This window comes from Cyprinodon tularosa, unplaced genomic scaffold (genome assembly GCF_016077235.1).
Source record: "Cyprinodon tularosa strain WSP-4 unplaced genomic scaffold, ASM1607723v1 ctg518, whole genome shotgun sequence".
NCBI lineage: Eukaryota > Metazoa > Chordata > Actinopteri > Cyprinodontiformes > Cyprinodontidae > Cyprinodon > Cyprinodon tularosa.
The window spans coordinates 517390-539239 of record NW_024039250.1 but is presented as its reverse complement, the minus strand read 5'-3'; the positions used below and the strand labels follow the sequence as shown (position 1 = coordinate 539239).

General features: G+C 39.7%; 1 protein-coding gene across 2 annotated transcripts in view; it reads right to left on the bottom strand.

Annotated features, from left to right (window-relative positions):
• gtf2ird1 (GTF2I repeat domain containing 1) overlaps positions 1–21850 on the bottom strand; it is a 77950-nt gene that overhangs the window by 23834 nt on the left and 32266 nt on the right. For both annotated transcript variants that reach the window (XR_005282347.1, XM_038303710.1), the window contains exons 9-16: positions 18718–18901; positions 13718–13743; positions 13019–13145; positions 8762–8805; positions 8515–8595; positions 6329–6469; positions 1700–1753; positions 1346–1426 (exon numbers count right to left, since the gene is read on the bottom strand). Coding sequence is in view for 1 of the 2 variants with exons in the window: in XM_038303710.1 (XP_038159638.1) it covers positions 1346–1426; positions 1700–1753; positions 6329–6469; positions 8515–8595; positions 8762–8805; positions 13019–13145; positions 13718–13743; positions 18718–18901 (738 nt within the window). In the remaining variant the exon portion in view is untranslated. The remainder of the gene's footprint in view (positions 1–1345; positions 1427–1699; positions 1754–6328; positions 6470–8514; positions 8596–8761; positions 8806–13018; positions 13146–13717; positions 13744–18717; positions 18902–21850) is intronic.

Below are 21850 nucleotides of genomic sequence, written 5' to 3'. Positions count from 1 at the left end.
TAACTTAAAATATATACATCTGCCGGCAGAATATGTTTGCTTTTATTATTCTGGTGCCTGCAGATCTGATTATTTAGATGAAAAACACCTACCAGCCACCGCGGTAAACCGCGAGGAGGTGACCCGGCCAGAGGCTGCTGATGAATGGATTCCTTCTGTCGGCGCACCGCTGGTATGTGGGGGTCTGAGCGGCTCCGACAGAAATAACATTGGGAGACAGGATTGTAATCTGGATGAACTGACTCCACTGATGAAGTTTTCAGGTGTATTTTCTCACTTAAAAACATATTAAAACTACTTTATTCCCACTGATCACAGCAAATATAGCTGCAAGGCAGAGAAAGGATAGTGTAGCTCCGCCCAACGCGCGTCAGACACACTTTTGGACCGCGCAGGCAGAGCAGCAAAGCTGCTTCAGACGCGCGTCAGAATTCACTGGTACAAGCAGCAAAAATGAAGCAGCAGACGCGATTTTGCTGCTTTTGCTGCCCCCGGTCTGAACGTAGCATAACCGAGGCAGAGATGGATGTGTCGGTGAGGGAGGTGGAAAGTTGGTTAAATATTTCTGTTAGCAGCAGAGGTGAAGCGTTATGAACAGAGATGTAGAGTGAAGCATAGACTGATCATATCAACAAATGGCGGACAGAATTAACTGCCATTCCCCGGCCTTAGGGAAGGTTATCCACAACCACAGAGCGGTTTACAGCTGCAATTAATGATCAATTAATAAGAAGAAGCCAAAAATCTGGATGCCTTAACGATCGTGGATCTTTATAGCCTGAAGCAGCATCTATTTTTTTTCACATTTTAAACAACTTGTATATATATTCAAAGAGTTTTCTTTATATTCATGACTATGGGAAATGAAGAATCACACTGAAGGCATCAAAACTATTAAATAACACATGTGGAATTATATACTTAACAAAAAAGTGTTAACCAACTGAAAATATGTCTTAAATATTAGGTTCTTCAACGTAGCAACCTTTGCTCTTTGTATATATATGTATATACATTCTCCACGGTGAGATCAATAAATTTTATCAATCAATCAATCAATTAGATGAATTAATTGAGAATTTTAGTCGATTTTACCAACAAGTTAGAAAAACTGAAGTAATTAAATTACTATTGAATTCTGCATGTTATCTCAGAATAATAATAAGGTTTTCTTTTTGTCGTTTTTGTTTCAAGCAGATGTAGTGTAACCAGCCTGCATACAGCTCCTCCCACACATCTAATTATTCTGGATTCATAACTTAGGAAACATTTATTTATTTGATAATAAATTCAATGAACATGAAGGGAACCGTCCTGCTGTGGGTGAGGATTACAGGTTGCTTACCGTACTTGATGCTGAACAGGCTCTCCACTTGTCTCCGGAGCTGAAGGATCATTTCACCGATGTCCTCCACCAAACTCCCAGCTGAACACGTCCAACAAACCACAACCAAAGGAAGTCATGAAAAGAAAATCTTCAGAGCCAAACTGCTTCCTTCCACATCTGAATATTACCTCCCTTTTTGTTTATTCTAAGATATGTCTACTTAGAAATGTCAAACCAAACCAATTAACATCTTTAGGTATAAATGTGGATGTAGGACAACAGAGAGCTGATCACCAAGGTGATCTGTCTTTGAGGTGAACCCTGTTGACCTTTTTATTCACCCTCTAGTTTAAACACCAGAAGGAGACCTACCTTCAGTGGGTCTGCGGATGCTGGGAGAAGCTCCTGTGGGGGACAAAGCCTCGGCTGCAAGATGCAAAGAGACAAACATGAGCAACTTCTTTAGCCTCTTCAGTGATAAAAAAAACTCTCAGCATTAAAGAAATAGACTCAACACCCTCTATTTCTCAAAGTAGAATGGGAGGCAGATCTTTTAGTTCTCAGGCTCCTCTCCTGTGGAACCAACTACCAGTTTTAGTCCGTGAGGCAGACACCCTGTCTACTTTTAAGGCTAGGCTTAAAACTTTCCTTTTTGATAAAGCTTCTAGTTAGAGTGGCTCAGGTTATCCTGAGCTATCTCTATAGTTCTGCTGCTATAGGCTTAGACTGCTGGAGGACATAGGGACCCCTTTTTCATCATTCTGCTTCATTCTATCTCTATTCTCCCTCTCTGCAGAATCTGTTAGTTCAATCTCTAACGTTCTGCTCTCTCTGCTTTTTCTCATAGTAGCTTCATCTGGTCTGTTCCTGTTTGGCTGTGACTCCATCCTGGAGAGAAATATCAGCTGTGCTGCTGCCATCAACACCTTTGTTTCTAGATGTTGGAGCTTGGCCTGTTTTCCAGTGTAGTCCTGTTTCTCTGACTGTGACTAACTGGATGTGCTCTCTTCATCCTCTGACATGGGAGCTGGCTCGGAGCTCGTCTGCCTGGCTGTGTGTTTCCTGGACGGGGCCGCCTGTGGAGCTGGTTGACAGTTGCCTTTTGTATCTATGCTTCTTTTTCTATGTCTGCTTCTGTCTCCTTGAACCCCAGTGGGCCTCAGCAGATGGCCGCTCACACTGAGCCTGGTTCTGCTGGAGGTTTCTTCCTGTTCAAAGGGAGTTTTTCCTCTCCACTGTCGCTATAGAAATAAACTGAGTTGAACCGAATTATTACAGAACTTAAAAAAAACATTAAACAGTCAACAGGCCAACAAACCCTCCTGCGACTGTTGCATCTAAACGCCACTCTAACAGGGCTTTAGAGAGGATCTTCAAACTGATGATCCTGAAAGACGTGAACCAAGCAGAAAAAAAAATGTCTGAAAGGATCTGAACAGTAAAAACTTCACCCGTGGAAAAATATTAAATGATTTTTTTCATTAAAAAAATTAAAATAAAAACGTGCTTATCAAGCATTTACGCTTCCTTCCCATTACAGACAGTGAGATAGAGGAAAGCTTCCTGATCATGTTAGCTCAGGTCTATTTTAAATGCAACAACAATCCTAGCAAAAAGTCATTTTAAAGCACTTTTTAATATTACTAGATTAGTTTCTACTCAGAATCTGACTAAAGACAAACCTAAAATCCAGAAGGGAATTTAACTGTAAGCTGGGAATCCCTATAAAAAAAAAAAACATGGAAACGGGAAAACTACATTCAACAGGTTCAACACTTACCTCCATTTTTCTTCCTTTACTGGTAAATTGCGAAAGAAAAGAAAACTTAAAGAAAGAACAAATCAAATGAAGCCAAAGAATAATCAGCTCTAATAAGCAATTAAATGAACCAAGATCATTTGGAGTAAACTCTTCAATAAAATTCAAATATCCTCCATCTATATACTAGCTCAGATTTCAATGATCATCAGATCGACATGAATCCAAGTCGACATGGATCCTCTGAGTGAACTTTCCTGCAGATCATTCCTTTGGAGTTTCTGCAGGATCGTCGATCAACAAACTTTCCTGGTTGAGGATTTATTAGAATTTCTTCCCACACATCTGATTCCTTTATATTGAATATATATATAGTTGAATTTATGCTCACTGGAGTAGATCTAAAAAAAATCTACCCACCTCTGCTGAAAGATAAGCTTGCACTGGAAAAAAATCCAAATCTAGATAAGTCATTTATTCTTAAAATAAGTGCATTTTTTCTTGGATTGAGGTATTAAAAGAGACATTTTGCCTATGGAACGAGGAAATTTACACTTTAAATGAGAAAACACAATTGAATTGTTTTATTTCAAGTGCATTTTATCTAATTATCTTATTCTAAGAATAAAAATACTCCTTCCATTGGCAAACTATCTCATTTACTTACTGAAATTAAGGGTAAATACATTTAATTTAAGAAATTTTTGCTCATTTCTAGATTGTTTTTCCAGTGTGTGAGCTATATCCTGAACAATTCATATCTTTCTCCTGACCATTCAGGGATTTTTTTTTCTCTTTACAAACTTTTTTTGTGTTAAACTACATAAAACAGGGATTAAAGCAAACTTTTTCAAAACAGGCAACAAAATGATTGTGTTGGTATATTTTCCAGCCATGCCAGGGGGGTGTGGGGTCATTGGATCAGAGATTGCATGAATGATTGAAGACTAAATTTGACTACCAAAAACAGCCAGATGGTAAAAGTGCGTCTATATCTACGACTTGCATGAACCACATTTTGTTTGCTATCCAGTTTTGCTGCTAAGCGTTGTGTTCGGCGAGGAAAGCATAAACTCTCATATACGGTCAGTTACTGAAGCTGCTACATCAAATGTAACTGTAGCTCCTGGCTAACGTGTAGTGTGCGCGACCGCAGGAACAGCGCTTAGATGACCAGGGCCATGTCTGCGTAGCAACTTTTTGAGGCTGGATGCTTAAATAAGCGTTCCTGGAGCCCAGCGTACAGAAGCAAGCGACTGGTTGACCTAACTTCCTGCACCAGCTGCTAAATGGCTTAGCCTGGGTGCCATTCTGAACTTAGTCCCGCCCACAACGTTTGAGGTCGGGAAGTTCGGTCTGGCATTGCTCAGCAGTAGCGCGAGTATGCTAGCACAATATCTGGCGGGCCAATCAAATTGTCAGGGCGGGCTTTATACGATGATGGACAGATGATCAACAGTAACGTAATCAACCACGTCACCAAAGCGCGCTTGGGTGACAACAACAATGGCTGCCGCTGGAGAGTTGAGGTGAGTAGATTCTGCTATTAGGTCTGTTCTAGAAGATATCGACAGCAAATTAATTTAAAAAGAGGAACAGAGAAACGCGATCAAGGCTCATCTTCTTATTCTAGGCGTGCAACTGCACGCTTTGATTTTTGTTGACAACAACTATGCGTGGCTTAACATGCGTCACGCACTCCGTTGCTCTTATTGGTTGTAGGTCTATCCAATTGAGTGCAGATGCATTTTTTTCCTGGTTCATTCGAAACACGCCCCATAATCACAGCTCTATGGAGCAGCATCGCACTCATTCTGACTAGAATTGAGTCGGACTACGTCAGGCTATAAATGGCTCGCCATTTCGCCCCGTCTCCTCCAGCAACGCCCAGCGCCATTTATTTTTCAGACCTTTATCTACGGTCGTGACGTCTTCCCCCGAGCTCATGAACTGCATGGTTCCTACTCCATGCAGTTCCGTTCTCTCTATCGTCCTTCTCTCCAAACACAAAGTTTCATTTATTTAATTTTTGACTTTTAGCACGTTTCTCCGTAAATTAGAGCCATTAACGGCACAACGTGACTTTCCGTGTAGAAATACAGCAGATAACCACAATCTATCTGGTAACTTGAGCAAGAAACAAGAGGAGGAGGTACATGCTTTCCTAAGACCCGCCCCCTTCTTCTTCCGATTGGCTAATACCGTTGGTTTCAGAGTGCCCCTTTGCGTCCATTGGCTGACAAACGTAAGAGGGATTTTGATTGCCTTTTTTTTTTATTTACAATTCAATTTATTTTCAAGGGATTTTTTTTTCAATCACTATAAGTCGGAATACTCTAATCCCTGATAAAATGTTAGAAAAATAATATTCCCAGTATCTGAACTTTCTTTCAGGTTCTTCAGATTGGTTGTAGCGGGCCTCCAGTGTAAACTCAGGTAGACTGGATAATGATTAAACCAAAATATGTTTAAGCAAGGATTATTTTAAGGGTGAAATGTTTCATCCTAATAACTGTTTTGTTGTTTTTTTTTTTGTCGATTTGGACTGGATATGTTTCACAATAAGATGATTTACTGATAATTAAAGTTTTTAGCAGAGGTGTGTTCACTTTTATGACCCTTTCTAAACACAGAGCTGTTTTCCCTGTAATTCCAAACTAAATGAGCATTATGTGGGCGCTTTAAAGAAAAATAGACAAACTGAAATGTTTATGACCTAAAATAAGTGATGGTTTATCTGCATCGGAGGAGCAGAGTGAACTCAAATGTTCTTGGTTGTGTTAATCTAGCCATAGTTTCAGGGAGAGGCTATTAGTAAGTTGAGGGCAGAAATGACAAACGGTTTTCTAAAAACACTCAAACCTGCAAAACGCACAATGCACCGTTTGTAATCACTGATGTGTTTATTTCAGTGATTTTTCACGGATGACTCAGAATTCAAACTACAGGCGTTCAGACTGAGGTGGAACACATAATGCATGGTGCTTTTTGCAGGTGAAAGCTAACCTTAAAAGGAGGGGGGCTATAGGAGGTTAAATCACAGATGGGGATTTTTTAGGTTGGGGTGGAGGCTAATAGTGAACGAGGATGTTTAGTTTTAAGGATGTGAAAAAGGGAAGAAAAACGTGGTTCAAACGTGCTTCGTTTGGCTACCTAATGAAGGGCAGAGCGGGAAGCTGGGAGGAGCTGCACTGTAAGGAGGTCAGTTACATGGAGGAGTGATGTAATGAAGGTGAGTATACCTGGGGGGGTCTCCTTTGGGTGGTGGGGAGGTGGAGGAGCAGGGGTCAAAGACGAGGTCGGCGAAGCCGTGGTTGGAGACGGAGCGGATGGAACCGGCTCGGCCAAACACTCAACAGGCTCCTCCCCGCTAGTGCTAGCATCTACAGAAATAAAATAAACAAAACGTATTCATCTATATTTATAAAACAAACAGAAGTTACTGATTGAGGTATTCGTTAGAACTCTATAAGCGTTCCTCTTTGATATAACAAAACATATCTAGACAGACAACTTCAATTTACAGAGGACAATCTTTTATTTCCGGGTGGATCATCTCAATAAGTGGTCCTCCTAACTGTCAATCATTCTGGTGATATGTTTACGTAAGGCTGTCCTACGTGCTGGTCCCGTTAGCCATTTTTTCTGTGTATATCTGCGGTTTCAGTCAGTCATTGAAGCTCACCTTTCTCACCATGGTTCTTTGAAAATGGCCGAGGGTCAGAAGAAAAAAGTGTCTATGAAGAGTATGAGAAGAAAAGAAAAGCCTCAGAGGCAGATATATCCCAGAATGCTTTGCGCTGAGAGCTCTCCTCTGCAAAGCATTATGGGATTTGCTGTCACAGCGGCCTCAGCTGTGACCTGACAGTGGCGACTAATAACAAAGATGGCGTAGGCACCGCACAGTGGAGGAGGAGTTACGTGACCAACGGAGTGAAAAGTAGTGATCATCTGTGTGAACGGTCAGTTAACTGAGTTCACTATAAAGTTCACTATATAGTCCCCGCTCTATAGTGATGGAGGGATTTAGGGGTGAGGGCGGACGGACAGACACAGTAAGCTGGTGTGAGAAACAGAGCGTGCACGAGGAGAAATGGGCTTGTGCACGCTCTCGCACGCCTTTAATAGGCGTTCCCTCTCGGAAGCGGGTACAGGGTTGTGCAAGTGCAGTTTTTTTTAAAGTGGAGAGGGTGGGTCTTTTAAATAATTTGTGAAAATCCTCCACTATACCTTTAAGGTACTAATGCCAACAGTGTGACGCTCTTCTTTAAATTAAATGAATATTTTTTAATATAAAATCAGCCGGTTGATTTCTATTCAGTATAAATATTTCAAGGTATGATTTAACTAAAAACATTTATTAGCACTACTTTACTGGCTGTAAAAGATCAGAGTGGCAACCATTGCTATGGTTTGGACATAAAAACCCAGCGTTCATCTGATAATTGTTCTCAAGGAAACCCCTCAAAGCCCTTCAGCCCTAATCTATGCTTCTTTTTCTATGTCTGCTTCTGTCTCCTTGAACCCCAGTGGGCCTCAGCAGATGGCCGCTCACACTGAGCCTGGTTCTGCTGGAGGTTTCTTCCTGTTCAAAGGGAGTTTTTCCTCTCCACTGTCGCTACAAGCATGCTTAGTGTGAGGGATTGCTGAAGAGTCAATGAGTCGATGCAATCAGCTGGTTTTCCTTAGATAGAAAACTTTGAATCAATCTGACTGGATGATCTGGTGAACTGGAAAGTGACCTGAGATGACATGATGTGAATTGGAGCTATAGAAATAAACTGAATAGAATTAAATGTTTAGTAGTCATGTTTGAAATGGATGAAATAGCTTCCTTTTCATCATCTTCTTTTTGTCTTTTTTTCCTCGCCAACGTTCAATAATCTTCTAAACAGTGACTTCTGATTCTAAAAAGAAGTCACTGGGCGGGCAGCAGCAGGAGACGTTCTCTGCTGATATCTGAAGTAAAATCTGACATTTTAGGACCAATTCTTTTTTAATTTAGTTTTTTTTTTCTAAGTTGTTGACAAAGATTTATCAGTCAGGGAACTGGGACACAGAATAAAGCAAATCCATATTTACAGTTGGGATTATTCTTCAGCTCCAAAGGGAAATATTCTCTGACAGAATAAACGCTTCTGCAGGAATAAATAAAACATAATAAAACACTGTAGAAACAGGATTGATGTCTAATTCTAATACATGCAGCTCTGGAAGAGAGGAAACTTCCTTATTTATGAAAACTCCAACTTTAAAAAAAAAACAATCCCTCACCTATAGTCAGTTAATCCAGATTAGTAAAGACAATGCTAAGATTTTAATTTCCAGTTATTTACCTGGGAGTGTGGTGAGGTTGGGAAACTGGACGGAGTAAAACGAGCTAAATTCCAGGGCAGACCAACTGGTGGAGGGGAGTCTGCAGACTTACCAGGCACTGTAACCTGAATGACATCCCCTTCTGGAGGCTCCATTTTAATCCTCCTCACAGGAACTGCATCTCCTGAAGGACCTGCAGGAATTAACAACTCAATGTTCAGTCGTCTAAGTGTTTTTAACGATTCTGTGATAACAGATCTACAAACACAGCTTTTTCCTTTAACTAAAACTACAACCATTGAACTAATAGATTACTTTAAATAAGGAAAGGGTTTTTTTTTTCCTTATGAGTGCAGTACCTGCATCAGAGTCAGCCTGGGGACTCACACAAGCACTCGTTGATCTAGGAGGAAAATAGAGATGAGAATCGTTCAGTATTTATTCAACAAAAAACTAAACTCAGATAATAGATTAGTGAAGGAGTTCAGGAAATGACGCCGTAACTTGTTAAAGGAAAAGTCGCTCATATTCAGGATTCAAACTTCTGAAAGTTCTTTAAATGTGAAATGATTCCATCCTGTTCAATAAATGATCAGTGTTTTTAATTCAGAGTAGTTTTGATGTGAATGTGCTTTACTGGAGGCATCCATGTTTGTCAAAGAACACTACTGCCACCTACTGGTTAGTGACGTCACGGTGCGGTATCGGCTGTTGATCAAGTCCCAGTGCTGTATCTGGTGTTTGTCACAACGCGCTATTATCCAAGTCATCTTGAAAACATTCTTCTTCCAAATGTTGGCTACATATTACGGGTTTTTTTTTTTCACTTTATTCACCTGCTGTACCCTCCCCGCTCTCTTATTAGCATTTGTTTTATTCACCTGCTTCTTCTGCTATATATATGGTTGAGCCCAGCTAACGGGGCCAGATCATTATTTGTGTATTCTTAGTTTATTCTTGTCAGTTTTTCATGTTTGTTTCATGAGTTTTAGTTACGTTTCAGGTTCATGTCTCCTGTCTCCTGGTTGTGTCCCGGCTCTTCTCCGCTGAGCCTTTTAGGGTTTTGGCTCGGAACACGGGGGAAAGGTCAGTTTTAATTCCCGTAAGTCTTGCTCCAAGGTGGAAACCAGTTTAAAGTTCCACATTTATCATAGCCAAGTCTTGTCTATGTTCCTCTCTACCACTGAGCCTGCCTTCTTCTTCTGTGCGTATCTGTCTGGGCCAGTCTGCACCTGAACCTGCCTTCATGCTCTAAGGATTCCTGGAAGCCTTGATCGCTCTATTCCTGCTTTGATCAGAACCTCTGATCAGACTGAGAACTCCTGGATTCCTGGACTGTTCCAGCCTGATCTGTTTTCCTCGGACTTGGATCGGCTTCCTGCATGCCCTGCGAGAATGCTGTATCTGGGACAGTCTGGGCGCCGCACGCCGCGTCTCATTGGCAGTGCATCGACTAGATCGCGCCTCTTTAAAGGAAGATGGACTGAACTGTTAAAGCAGAATGCCAGTGATGGGTTGCGCATCCCCCCCTGCAGCTGCTGCGGTCCGATTATCTTCAGCAGAGCGCGTTTCTGTTATGTTTCATTTTCTGTCATTAGTTTTGAATCTTCCCGTTGTCTGACTCGCCTTGAATACTGGGTCCATCCGTCCCGGTTTATGACATCTTCAAGTTGGCGATCCAACGACCAACCCGTCCGTGGAGGATCAGGAATCAGAAAGGTGGAATAACTCTTTGTTTCACTTTTACCCGATGTATTCCAGCATCCAGCTGCCATGCACGTGGGCATTGTCAGTTTCACTATAGCTCTGGTGAATTTCAATGGTGAAGTCCTCTGGAAATCTTCAATAATTGTTGTTGATTGCAGATGTGTCTAGTAGTTCCCATTGATTTAGCTTGGAAAGCGGGGAGAATGGCGCTAGGCTTACCGCACCGTGACGTCACTGCTGGAAGATGGCAGGAGGGAGGGGCTACTATATCTGGGCAAAAATGGCCGCTCCCAGACTCAGTGATCGTCACGTCAAGTATTGTTTTTTTACAGATTAACTCTAAATTCATTAAATCGATGCAAACGTATTTGTTTTAGGTATAAATAATGATCCATTGATTATTCATCGCTGACCAGACTTTTCTGCTGCAGTTTATTTCGGTTTGCAGACATTTATTTCTGCTCAGCTGCTTCTGTTCTACATTTGCTGCAATGTTTTGTTTTATCCATGTTTAGGCCGAACCTTTTTAAAATGATCTGGCATCCAATTTACTTATGTAATCTGTACGCATGAAATCATTAACCTTTTTTTCCTTTCCAGCTTTTATCAGTTGACTAATCAAGATATTTTACTATATTTCTATATACTATATTTTTACTATATATCCATGGATGAGAAGCAGCAGCTGCCAGGATGCTGGTCTGTTTTTATTCCAACCTGAATCCTTTGATGTGTTTGTTGTCCTGAATGAGAGGATATCCACAGTCAGACGCTTCCTTTTATTTGTAGCATCAGTAAAAAGCAGAGCTAATTTCCTGACTCGGTTTGCAGAGAGTGAATTACTCTATTGTTAACGGCCCATGCAGACACACCCGCGTCCTTTTTGACCTTTTCTATCTGTTCATGTCGGCTCTGTGGCTGAAAACGAGGCCACTGATACCCTCTGACTTCTATTGATGATCTGAGGACAGATCTTTGTCCAGAATGTTAGAGCCAACAGTAAAATATCACAAAAACTGAATATCTCACAGTGTTTCATACAGGTTATAGTTTAAAAGCCACAAACTGATCATCAGCATCAGCTGCATGGACTAATTTGCTAGAGTTAAACAAACTGCTAAGAGGTGCAAGAATGTAGGATTCTTGGTTGAATCTGCTTCCTGGATGTGAAATAGTTGATATTTTATTCTTAATATATTGTGTATATTAGGGATGCAGGATATTGGGATTTTGGCCGATATCCGATATGCCGATATTTTAAAACTCATGTAGCCGATAACCGATATCGATACCGATGTTAAAGCTGGACAAAAATAAGTAGTCATTGAAAATAGCAGTTTTGTTATCCATTTCTGACACTTTGAAAAATAATAAACTCAAATATATTTTCATATGCTGATATCAAATAGATTTTTAAAAACGCGGTATCGATCTATTTTACTTTCAAAATCTGATGAAATTTCATCGTTCTGTTACAAACTCTCGTGATATTTTGCAAATTCTTGTGAGATTTTGTTAGTAAAATAGATCGATACCGCGTCAATATATCAACATATAAAAATATGGCAACATTTGGTGAATTTTCGGGGGATTTCGTAGCATAACGATGACATATAGCAATATTTCATTAGTAAAAGAGATTGATATGGTGTTTTTAAATGGCAATATATCAGCATATGAAGATATTGGGATATTTTAATGGATCAATATTTTTTCCCTCGTCTTTAGAAGTTTTTAAGTCTGTAAAAAAGAAGTTTTTGAGGAAGAAGAAGTAGTTTTTTTTTTTTTTTTTTTTTACTTTAGAAACTCAGAAGCTGATCAAATATCAGGTTAAATATCGGTGGGGTGGCCGATGTCCGATATTCAGTTTTAAGGCCGATACCGATAGGGGGCCCATTATATCGTGCATCCCTAGTGTATATATATATATATATATATCGTTTTTGGTTTTTGCTTTTTTTGGACTAATTCACATTTTATAGATCTGTGTTTAATGCATAATTCATTGTAGATCAGGAATGTTTGCTTTGGGATGGAAACCTTTTAGGTCTAAAATCATTCTTTTACTGGACATTCTGTCAGTTCGTCTGTCTGCTATATTAAGCAATATGATGTGTTGAACTAGATCTGCTATTTTCACAGCTTTTGTGAGACACTTTTGTATAAAGTAGGACATTAATTCATAAAAAAAAAGTGTATTTGAATTCTATAAATCAGTTTTCTGTCCAATAGCAATGATGATCTGCACAGCAGCATTCTATACCCAGCTATTGTAGCATCTAGGATAGAGCTGCAGGCTGGGAAACAATCTGGTTGTTATTCTGAATTGTAAAGGTTCACTTTTTTCACAACATAAAACTGACTAAAACCTTTTTAAGTTTCAGTCGACTAAAACCGTATAAAAATATAAAATCTAATAATGACTAAATTGTGACTAAGACTAATAATAATTTTCGACCTTAAGACGAAAACAAGACTGAATCTAAGATAGGTCTTTTGTGCATTTTTAATTATGCACAAAAGAGCCCTTTTTATTTTGCATTTTATTTATTATTGCGTGTTTTAGCTTTGTTTCCTGTTGCTAGGATCTTGTTAAAGGTCTAATACTGACACCCTAAGACATCGTGTGGCAGAAAAGCTTATAGCTGGATAAAATAAAATAAAATAAAATAAAATTTGAAACCAAAAGTTTGAATGAGTATATCAATGCAATTTCATGCACTCTATAGTTTTTGAAGGTAATTTAGACATATTGTGATATATATCATGTATTGCGATATAGCCCAAATATATGGCAATATTAGATTTTCTCATTTTAAGCTTCTATGAAGCGACAGAGTTCAGTCTAAAGACCTAAATGGTCGGACGGGTTATGTTGCAGGGTGTGTCTCTGCGGGCTGAGGGCCAACCTGCTGCTGTGAGCGTTGCTGAGCAGCTCGGCCGCGGTGGGAGGGATGCCCAGACAGTCCGAGAAGCCGTCCTCAGGCGCAGGGCCCGTGTCCAGCTTTCCCTCCTCCCTGGCAATCTTGCCTGCAGCTTTAACAAACCAGACGCAGAGGATAAACAAACAAAGCATCCAATTAGCAGATAGCAATTTTACAGAGTAAATGTGTAAATAAATAAAAACACTCGACAGCCTCTCTTGCTCTCCGTCTGCTTTGATTAGTTGCATAAACATTCACAGTTATTAAAATTTCACGTCTGGCTTGGTTTCATGAAAGAAAGAAGCCGAAACCTGTTCAGACTTTACCAAACTAAGCTAATAAATCATTTAATCCATCAGATTCAGACAAACCAGTAAAGCTACAGATCTTCATTTTTTTTTTAAAGCCGTTAGGTCAATTTTAGTTCAGTAGGTGAGAAAAGATGGAGGTGGATTAAATAACTAAAAAAAGAACACAGCTAAAAGGTTTTTAGTCATTGTTCTCCAGAAACTTTGCTGTCCTGGAAATAATTTCCTTATATTCTGAGCTGCAATTAGCAGCGCTAATTTCCAAAAGTCATGGAGACAGATTAGCAGCATTCTCAGTAATGAGGACTGGAATAACAGCTCGTACATTTTAGGGAAAACAGCATTAAAACAAAAACAGAATTAATTATAGCCTTACCAGTAAAAATCCTCTCATCAAACATTCTGCAGAAGGAAAAAAACAAAACAACAAAAACAGGCTGTTAGTCACAGAGTTCAAAGCCTAATTTAACTCTCAGGACAATAAAATAGAGAAATATTCAGATTGGAGCGCATTACATGTGATTGAGCAAGTCATTAGCGACTCCTTAAGCACATTAACGGCTGTTTAAACAATCAGTCTCACAGAAACAATCACATTCGCTTATTACAGCTGAAACAACCTGATTATTATTGTCGTCTGGCTGGAAAATCAACTCCTACGTCTCTTGGCCACATGCTGCTTCTCTCCCCTCTTGCTGTGATTATGATCGACTTCAAAACCAAACAGATCTTCCTGCGACTCGTGTTTATTTATGCAAACCTTTCATGGTGCAGAGTTCATTACGCTAGCTATAGTTATTTAGCCACCTGTCGTATAAAAAGCTGAAGGACGAACCGGGTGACGTGGAGAAAAGCGAAAGTAAAAATATGAAGAGATTTTACTGATCAGGAAAGATTCAAACAAGATGAAACTGAGCTGTTCAGCACATTGAACTCAAACTGAGTGAGGAATCTAAGTGTTCCCGTCTCGCTTTAAATGAAAACAACGCTTTGGTTTCAGTTTACTGAAGCGTCCCTTTTAACTCCTGCTCCGTTGCTTTTGCACATCAGAGCCTCACATCTGAGGGAGACAATGGGATGTAATATCATCATAAATTAATCCCATTTTTAATCTTGGCTAATTATATTAACGTTAACGAGCTGCCTGCAGGATCGGTAAAAAGATGCTTTATCTCAAACAAGGCATGGTGGCTGGTTTAAATTAGCTTGAACAAATGGGAAGAATAACAGCCATTAGTGCGGCGCGCTGGTGAGACGGAGAGTCACCCGGGATAGTAGTGAATCAGCAGTCAGCGGGACGGGGGGGGGGGGGCACTTAAGGGACAGATGGTTTAGGCTGGGAGATTCTTTTTACTAAATATGAGTAAAAACTTTGGGCATAAAGCTGTAGTGATGTATTTAGAATTAGGTGCCACTGAAAAAGTAAACTGATTAACTGATTTTTAAATATTATTTCAGTTTATTACTGGAAAAAATTCAAAATTCCAACTTTTTTTTCCCTCAGAATTCCAACTTTTTTCCTAAGAATTCATCAAGCTGTCGCCTTGTCTAGAGACTAAACTAGTCATGTTTTATTCCCCTTCTGCTCTTCCATTAATGAAATAGCATCACCAGCGACCCCCTCGTGCTCGTTATAACTCGCCTAATTTCCACCAGTGTGTTACTGGCCCTCCCAAACAACTCACATCTTTGTCAGTGAAGCTGAGTGCTCCACATCTTTAAGATTAAGATCCAAAATTCTGAGATCAAAGTCAGAATTCTAAAAAAAAAAAGTCAGAATTCTGACTTTTTTCCCATAATAAACTACAATAAGATTAGAAAATCAGTAAACTATTTTTTTAAGTGGCCCTATTCCCCTTCCATATAAAGGAGTCATGAAGGGAGGCTTTAAAAATGATTCCCTGAATTGGTAGGGGTGTAAATAATAATGGTTTTGTATCGATGCATCGATCCAACAGCCGACGATCCGATGCATCGATACGTCCGCAAGATAATCGATTCATGTTTTTTTTTCCTCCGGTCTATTTTTATCCATTTGCTCCTGGGCGTAATTCTCCCTCCCGTGCTGCGGTGGCACTAAACCTATTTTGCCCTCCTACCTCGCTTCCTGGTTATACTCTTACAGCAGTGTGTTGCAGTGAGCTTGATGCAGACATTTTTAAATTATGCTCAATATTGAAGCGTGGTCTGAGCTACACGCTGTGGGTCTAGATACGGCCGAGGCGGCAAGGAAGTGGGGGCGAGTTTAGTCCAACGACGGAGGGACATGAGGGCCAAAAAGAGCGGAGATCCAGGTGGAAAAAGGGTCCCAGCGTTCTTGCGCACCTCCCTCTTCTAGCGGGTCAAACTTCACGAGTTGTTTTCCGCAATTTCGGTCATAAAAACAAACCAAGCCGGCCTCCTGTCTGCGGCGCTGTCTGCGGTCAGCTACAATTAAGGAGAGGAGCAGCGGAGCGTCTGTGGAGGGGGCGGGACGTCTGGAGCCGAGGTATTGCATTGCACTCATTGCACTGATTTTGTGCAGTAATTTTTGATGCAAAGCCTTTCAGAATCTATAACGCAGGGGGATTATTATTTTTCAGTTAATGAGGTTTTAATAGGAATAGGTGGAGTACAACTTTTCTACTTCTGTTATTTGCTGTTGTTTCTCAAATAAAATGGATGACAATATTACAGCTTTCATTGATTTATTTCAAATTTGAAACATTGTATAGCCTGTAAGGTGTAAAAAAAACAAAAAAAAAAAAAATTAATCGAATCGTATCGTGGTGTATTCTTGAGTATCGAAAATAATCATATCGTTGGGTCAGGAAATCGATAGTGAATCGAATCGCCATGATGGATGTGATTTACACCCCTATGAATTGGTAATGACATCTTACAAATCACAAACAATATCAAGGAAAAATGGGAATTGGAAACAAGGGCGTAGGTTTGATTTTAACTTTGGTGGGGACACTATTGGTCTGGTGTCATTGGTGCTATGCAATATGCATGTCCTTTTTTATGCTCGATGTGAGCATCCGTACTGATAAGAGGAATTCATTGTTAAAAGAGAAAAGAATCATTTTGCTCCATTAATAAAAATGTTATAAGCTCTACACTCATTAGATGCTGTTTATCAATGTTTGAAGCATCACCGGCTCTGATCAATGTGGAATTAGGACTGTTTTCCACTTTGAAAATGGTTTCATTTGAACGACTAAGAGAGAAGGTAAATACAGTATTTTCTTTTGAAGATATAGAATTGTGCAGAGTTAAACTCCACTCTAATATTTGTACCTACTATTCTCTCTCTGTATCAAGCAAAATAATACATTCATTAAAATATTAACTTCACTATAAAAGTTGAACATCTGGGCTGTAGTTACTCTGTGTCGCCCATTTCATGTATTTCATCTGGGGCTGAAAAAAATGAATCATATTAATTGATTATTTCAATAATCGTCAACTAATTTAGTGAGTGATTCATCATTAACTGGAGTATAGAGACTTTAAAACATAATATAAATGTAAAATGTGCCTTTCCCCACAGAGCAACCCACTTAGATCAGTTATTATATCAAAATTGTAAAAGTAAAAACAAAAAAATGAAAACAGTAATATCAACTAAATATCGGTAAAAAGGAAACCCTCACATTTTCTTTTCTAGGTGGCTGTGGCTAAGAATCAGAAATGTTGATGGCTTACAGCCTTTATTTGCCCATTTTTCCAGCAGTCTTCAGAACTCCTGGCTGACTCAGAATATTTCGTTTTATAAAAGAAAAAAAAAGGTTTTTGTTTTTTAGTGTACATGATATTAATTTTTTTTTTTTATTGGGACTAGTTTTGTAGCCTAATATTAATTGTAGTAACCGCAGCATTCTAGTGTGAATAGATTTTCAATGTTGTGCTCCAAGCACACGCGGACTAGAAAACAGCCAATCAGAGAGAGAGAAGGCGGAACTTAAGGCAGAACAACCAATGAGAGTTGAGTTAAACAGCGCAGCACAGTTCCATGCGCTGCTACATTAAAGGGACAGGAGAGAGCAGGCAGAGGAGCTGCGAGAGGAAAAGAAGCCACTGCTGCAACAACTACTGCTGTAAATTATAAACATGTTGCTCACATCCAATTATTGGTCGGGACAATTAGGTCGGTTCAAAATTTTGGTAGGGACATGTCCCTATGGTCCCTATGCAAACCTACGCCCATGATTGGAAATGAATGTTATAAATAAAGATTCTGCATGGGTGGACATACGTATGTATGGGCTGTCCTAGGGGAACTAACAACCAACTATGGAAAGAATTTGACTGGAAAGTGTAGATGAGATACTTTAATACTCCCTTTATCGTCTCCTCATTTGTAAAAACTCCCAGTGTAGCTTTATGTTTGGCGAAATTGTGGAAATATTCCGTAAATGTTTAAAAAAATATCCACTGGACTTGGTTTCCAAGATTTGAAGACGTTTCTCCACCTCTCCAGGAAGCTTTCTCAATTCAAATGTCTGGATCCGCAGTGAGTTTGAGTCTTTATATAGACAAGGCCTTGTATCGCTTGGAAACATGCAAATGGTGACCGATGAATGGGTCGTTCCATCGTTAGCCTGTAATACCTGAAACCTGTCTATGATTGTTAAGGGTCGATCTTTAGGAGGTATTGTTCACCGGCTGAAGAGGGGAGGTACTTTGTTCCTCTGTGAAAATATTAAAGACACTGCACACATTTTTGGGGATTTTCCAGTAATACAAGGATTTTGGGACAATATTAAAAAGGATATAGAGGGAATATTGAGAGTAAATGTGACTCCTGAAGCTAAAAAATACCTAAAAACAGATATAATGCAGATCAGTGATATATACTGAGGGTTCTTCTACTGGTAGCAAAGAAAATGATTCCTATGCAGTGGAGAGATGGAAAACCACCAACAATAAGTGAAACGGTCCAGAGATTGAAACATGTTTACACAATGCAGCGAATGACTGCGAGCCTGCAGCTAACTGTGGACACTTTGGTACAAAGATGGACTTTTATTTCAGAATATCTGGGTGTCTGATGAAGAGGATGATGGGATGAAATGTTACTGGAAGGAATTCTGACTGAATTCTGAGAAAAAAAAGTCAGAATTATAAGAAAAAAAGTCGGAATTCTGAGATTAAAGTAAGAATTCTGACTTTTTTCCCATATTAAGCGGAAACTATTTAAAAATCAATAACTTTTTTTTATTTTTTCCAGTGGCCCTAATGCCTACTGTGCCTGCTGTCATAATTGTTAAGATTTTTTTGTATTTTGTGTTTGTTGTGACGTCTACTAATTGATTTTCTGTCAGGAGATGTAAAATGACTAGAATGGTTAAATAAAAAGTAAAATAAATAATGAGTCCCTGTGTTTATTACCGTTTGATGATGAATCTAATGCCGTGGCGCTCCTCCAGGATGCGTTTGAGCTTGGGCACGCCGTACGTGCACGGCCTCTTGAAGGGGATCTGATCCGGGATGCCGATGATCTCCACGGCTCCTGGATCGCAGGCGATTTTGCGGTAGGGAACAGGCACCATGTGGTCGAGACCGAGAGCCTCCGCTGAGAGAAGAAAAACAAGAATGTTTATTTAAGGACAGCGTAAAAAATTCAGACACCCTCAGATCTAACTGATGGTTATTTCACTGAAATTCTCTGGTTCCATTTTCCTTTAAATCAGGTCCATCATCCTAATCTTTCAATCCTTAGGATGTCCAATATCTGGGCCTTCACCATCTCTGTGATGCTTCCTTCAAATTTTCCATTCCTTTTTTCTTTTTTTAAATTTTTTTAAATTTAAAAAAAAAAGAGTTTTAAATATTTTTAAAAGGGTAAATTCCCGGGGTTTAAAAATCTTTGAAAAACTTTTTTAAAATTTCCAGTTAAAAACGGGCCCTTTTTTCCAGTTTGTGTCTTTTTGGTTTAAAATTGAAACAAGTTATTTATTTTTTTAATATATTATTTTTAATCTTTATTATTTAGGGCCACAAAAATTTTTTTAAACCTTAAATACATTCATATTTACCTTTTTGCATTTTTTCCTGTAAAATTGATTACACAAAGGGGTTTGAATGTTTAACTTGCTGTTTTTTCAAATGCTTTTTTTAAATTAGGGTGGGGCGGGATGCTGTGCGGGGCTCTAAAGGGTTTCAAAAGGAAAAAAAACAGGGGAAAAAAAATGAAACCACTAACCCCGGGGAAGAAAAGGGAGTGAAGTTTCTTACCCAAATTGATATTGTTTATAACCTTTCGGTACCAAACGGGGTTTTTCACCCCTCCCTTCGGGTTCCCGACGGGCCTTCACCCTTCCCCCCTCCCCTTAGCAGTGGGAAAAACCAACTTTGAAAGCCGGGGCGTTTTCCCTTTAAAAAAAAAGCTTGGTAGAGCGGGGGAACTTTTTAGAGTGGTTTGGAGAATTGAAAACTGAACGGGCCCTCTGATCACTCTCCTTGCAAGGGGTATCTTTCCAAAAAATTTCCTTTTGCCCATTTTTTTTTTCGGGTTTACTGAAAAAAATTTGTTTGGTTTTTAAAACCCAAACTTTAAATTTGGGGTCCTTCGAGGGGTTTTGCAAGATACCCGTCGACCCCCACGGGTAAGGGGAAAACCCAGATAACCTCCCGGCCCGCGAAAGGGAAAAACCCCTTTTTAGGGGGACTGGTCTCTTCCCTTTACAAACCCGGGGGGGTCCCGCCCGGTTGAAGCATTCGGGGCCCGAAGAAAATTGGAGTATTTTTTTTTTTAAAAAAAAGGGGGAGTGAGTGAATTATTGGAAAGAAAAAATTAAAAATTTAAAAATTTTTTTTTTGTTAAAAATATAATAAATTTTAAAAAATAAAAAAAAAAGAAGATAAAAAGTAAAGGGGCCGTGGGGTCAGGGAGTTTCCCCCTTTTGAAGTCCCTCGCGTGGGGCACGGGATTCCCCCTTTTGTATTTAAAACCCTGAAAATTTCTAGACTTTTATGGGTTTAAAAAAGTTTTTTTTAAAAAAGTTAAAAGTCCGCGGAGGGGCAGGGCCCCCTAGTTTGTAAGGGCAGGTTCCCCGAGTTGTAAACTATTAAATTCTGCATGGGGAAGGGGCGCCCTCTGGGGTTTAAAAAAAAGGGTAAAATTAAAACTGCCTTTGTGTGTGTGGGGTGTGTGTGTGAAAGGAAATATAAAACACTAGATTTCTGTTTTTCCCATACCAAAAAAAAAAAGGGGGTTAAAGGGTGGCTTTTGTGGATGTTTGTAGAAAAAGAAAACCCCCACCGAAAAGGGTTTGAAGTAAATTTTACCACAAAAGTAGTTTGTTTCACCATCTTGTCGAACCCCCCAGTTTTTTAGAACCCCAAAGGGTGTTAAAAACCCACGGGGGCCCAAAATTTGGGTTCAAAAGGGAAAAAGGGGCACAGTAAAAAAAAAAAAACAGAATTTTATTAGAGAAACCCTCCGGGTGAAAATTTAAAATTTGGAAAGCATTTCAAAAAGGGATGACCCATCAGCGTTAGAGCAAGGCCCTTTGGCAGGGATAAAAAAAATCGGTTTTAAAATGGCAAATTAAAGGAACCAACAAACAAAAAAGATTTGAAACAAAAAATAAAAAAAAAAGAGCAAAAATAAGACACTTTGATGCAAAAGAAGGTTTACATGCAAAACCTTGGTCGGATAAAATTGGCAGGTCAGAAAAAGGGAGGGAGAGAGGGAAAGTAAAAGAAAAAAAAAAAGGGAAAAAAAGGAAAGTTTCAGTTATGTTTCAAAAGAAAGGAGGAGGGATGAGTTTTGGCGGGGGCCCATTCTAACCTGTTACATCAAATACAAAATCCCCCAAACCTTTGGGAGGTGCGGGCCGCTGCAGCCGACCCCTCAGCTCTCTCACCCCGGGGGGACCCTCCTCGATATACCCCCCAAAACCCATGTAGAAAGCACCTTTTAAAAAATAGCCCCTACCACAAGCTGATACCTCCCAGGGATATTTTAAACTAGGCCCCAAAGGTTCTTTTGGGGGTTGGTAAAAAAAATTTTTAGGGGGTAAATTTTTAAAATGAAATTCTTTCCCCCACGGCCCACCCCAAAGTGATCCTGTGAACCGGGGAAGGTGAAGGGCAGTCCTCACGTTTTCCTTTAATAGAATTCCCAAAAAACCCCTTTGCGGGCCCGGGTTGGGGGGAATCCCCAAAAAACCACCCACAGTAATTTTTTACGGGAACCCGGGAACAAGAAGAGGGTTAGAAAAAGAAAGTAAAGGGAAAATTTCCCTCCCAAAAGGGGAATGGATTGGAAAATGTTAATTCAAGAATGGGAAAAATCGCCCACCACATAGAATGAGTGGGGGAAACCCACTCCAAAAAGTAATAAATCCCCGGCCCTGCATGCAGAAAAAGTCATAAAAATTTAAAAAAAATAAACAAAAAAAAATTCCATTTGGTTTTATAGGAGGAAAAAGGGGACACTGTGTTTTTTTCAGCAAGTCCCAGAGGTGGGGGGGGGGCCCTTTAAGGGGGAAAAGGGGTTTTTGGACCACCCCTCATG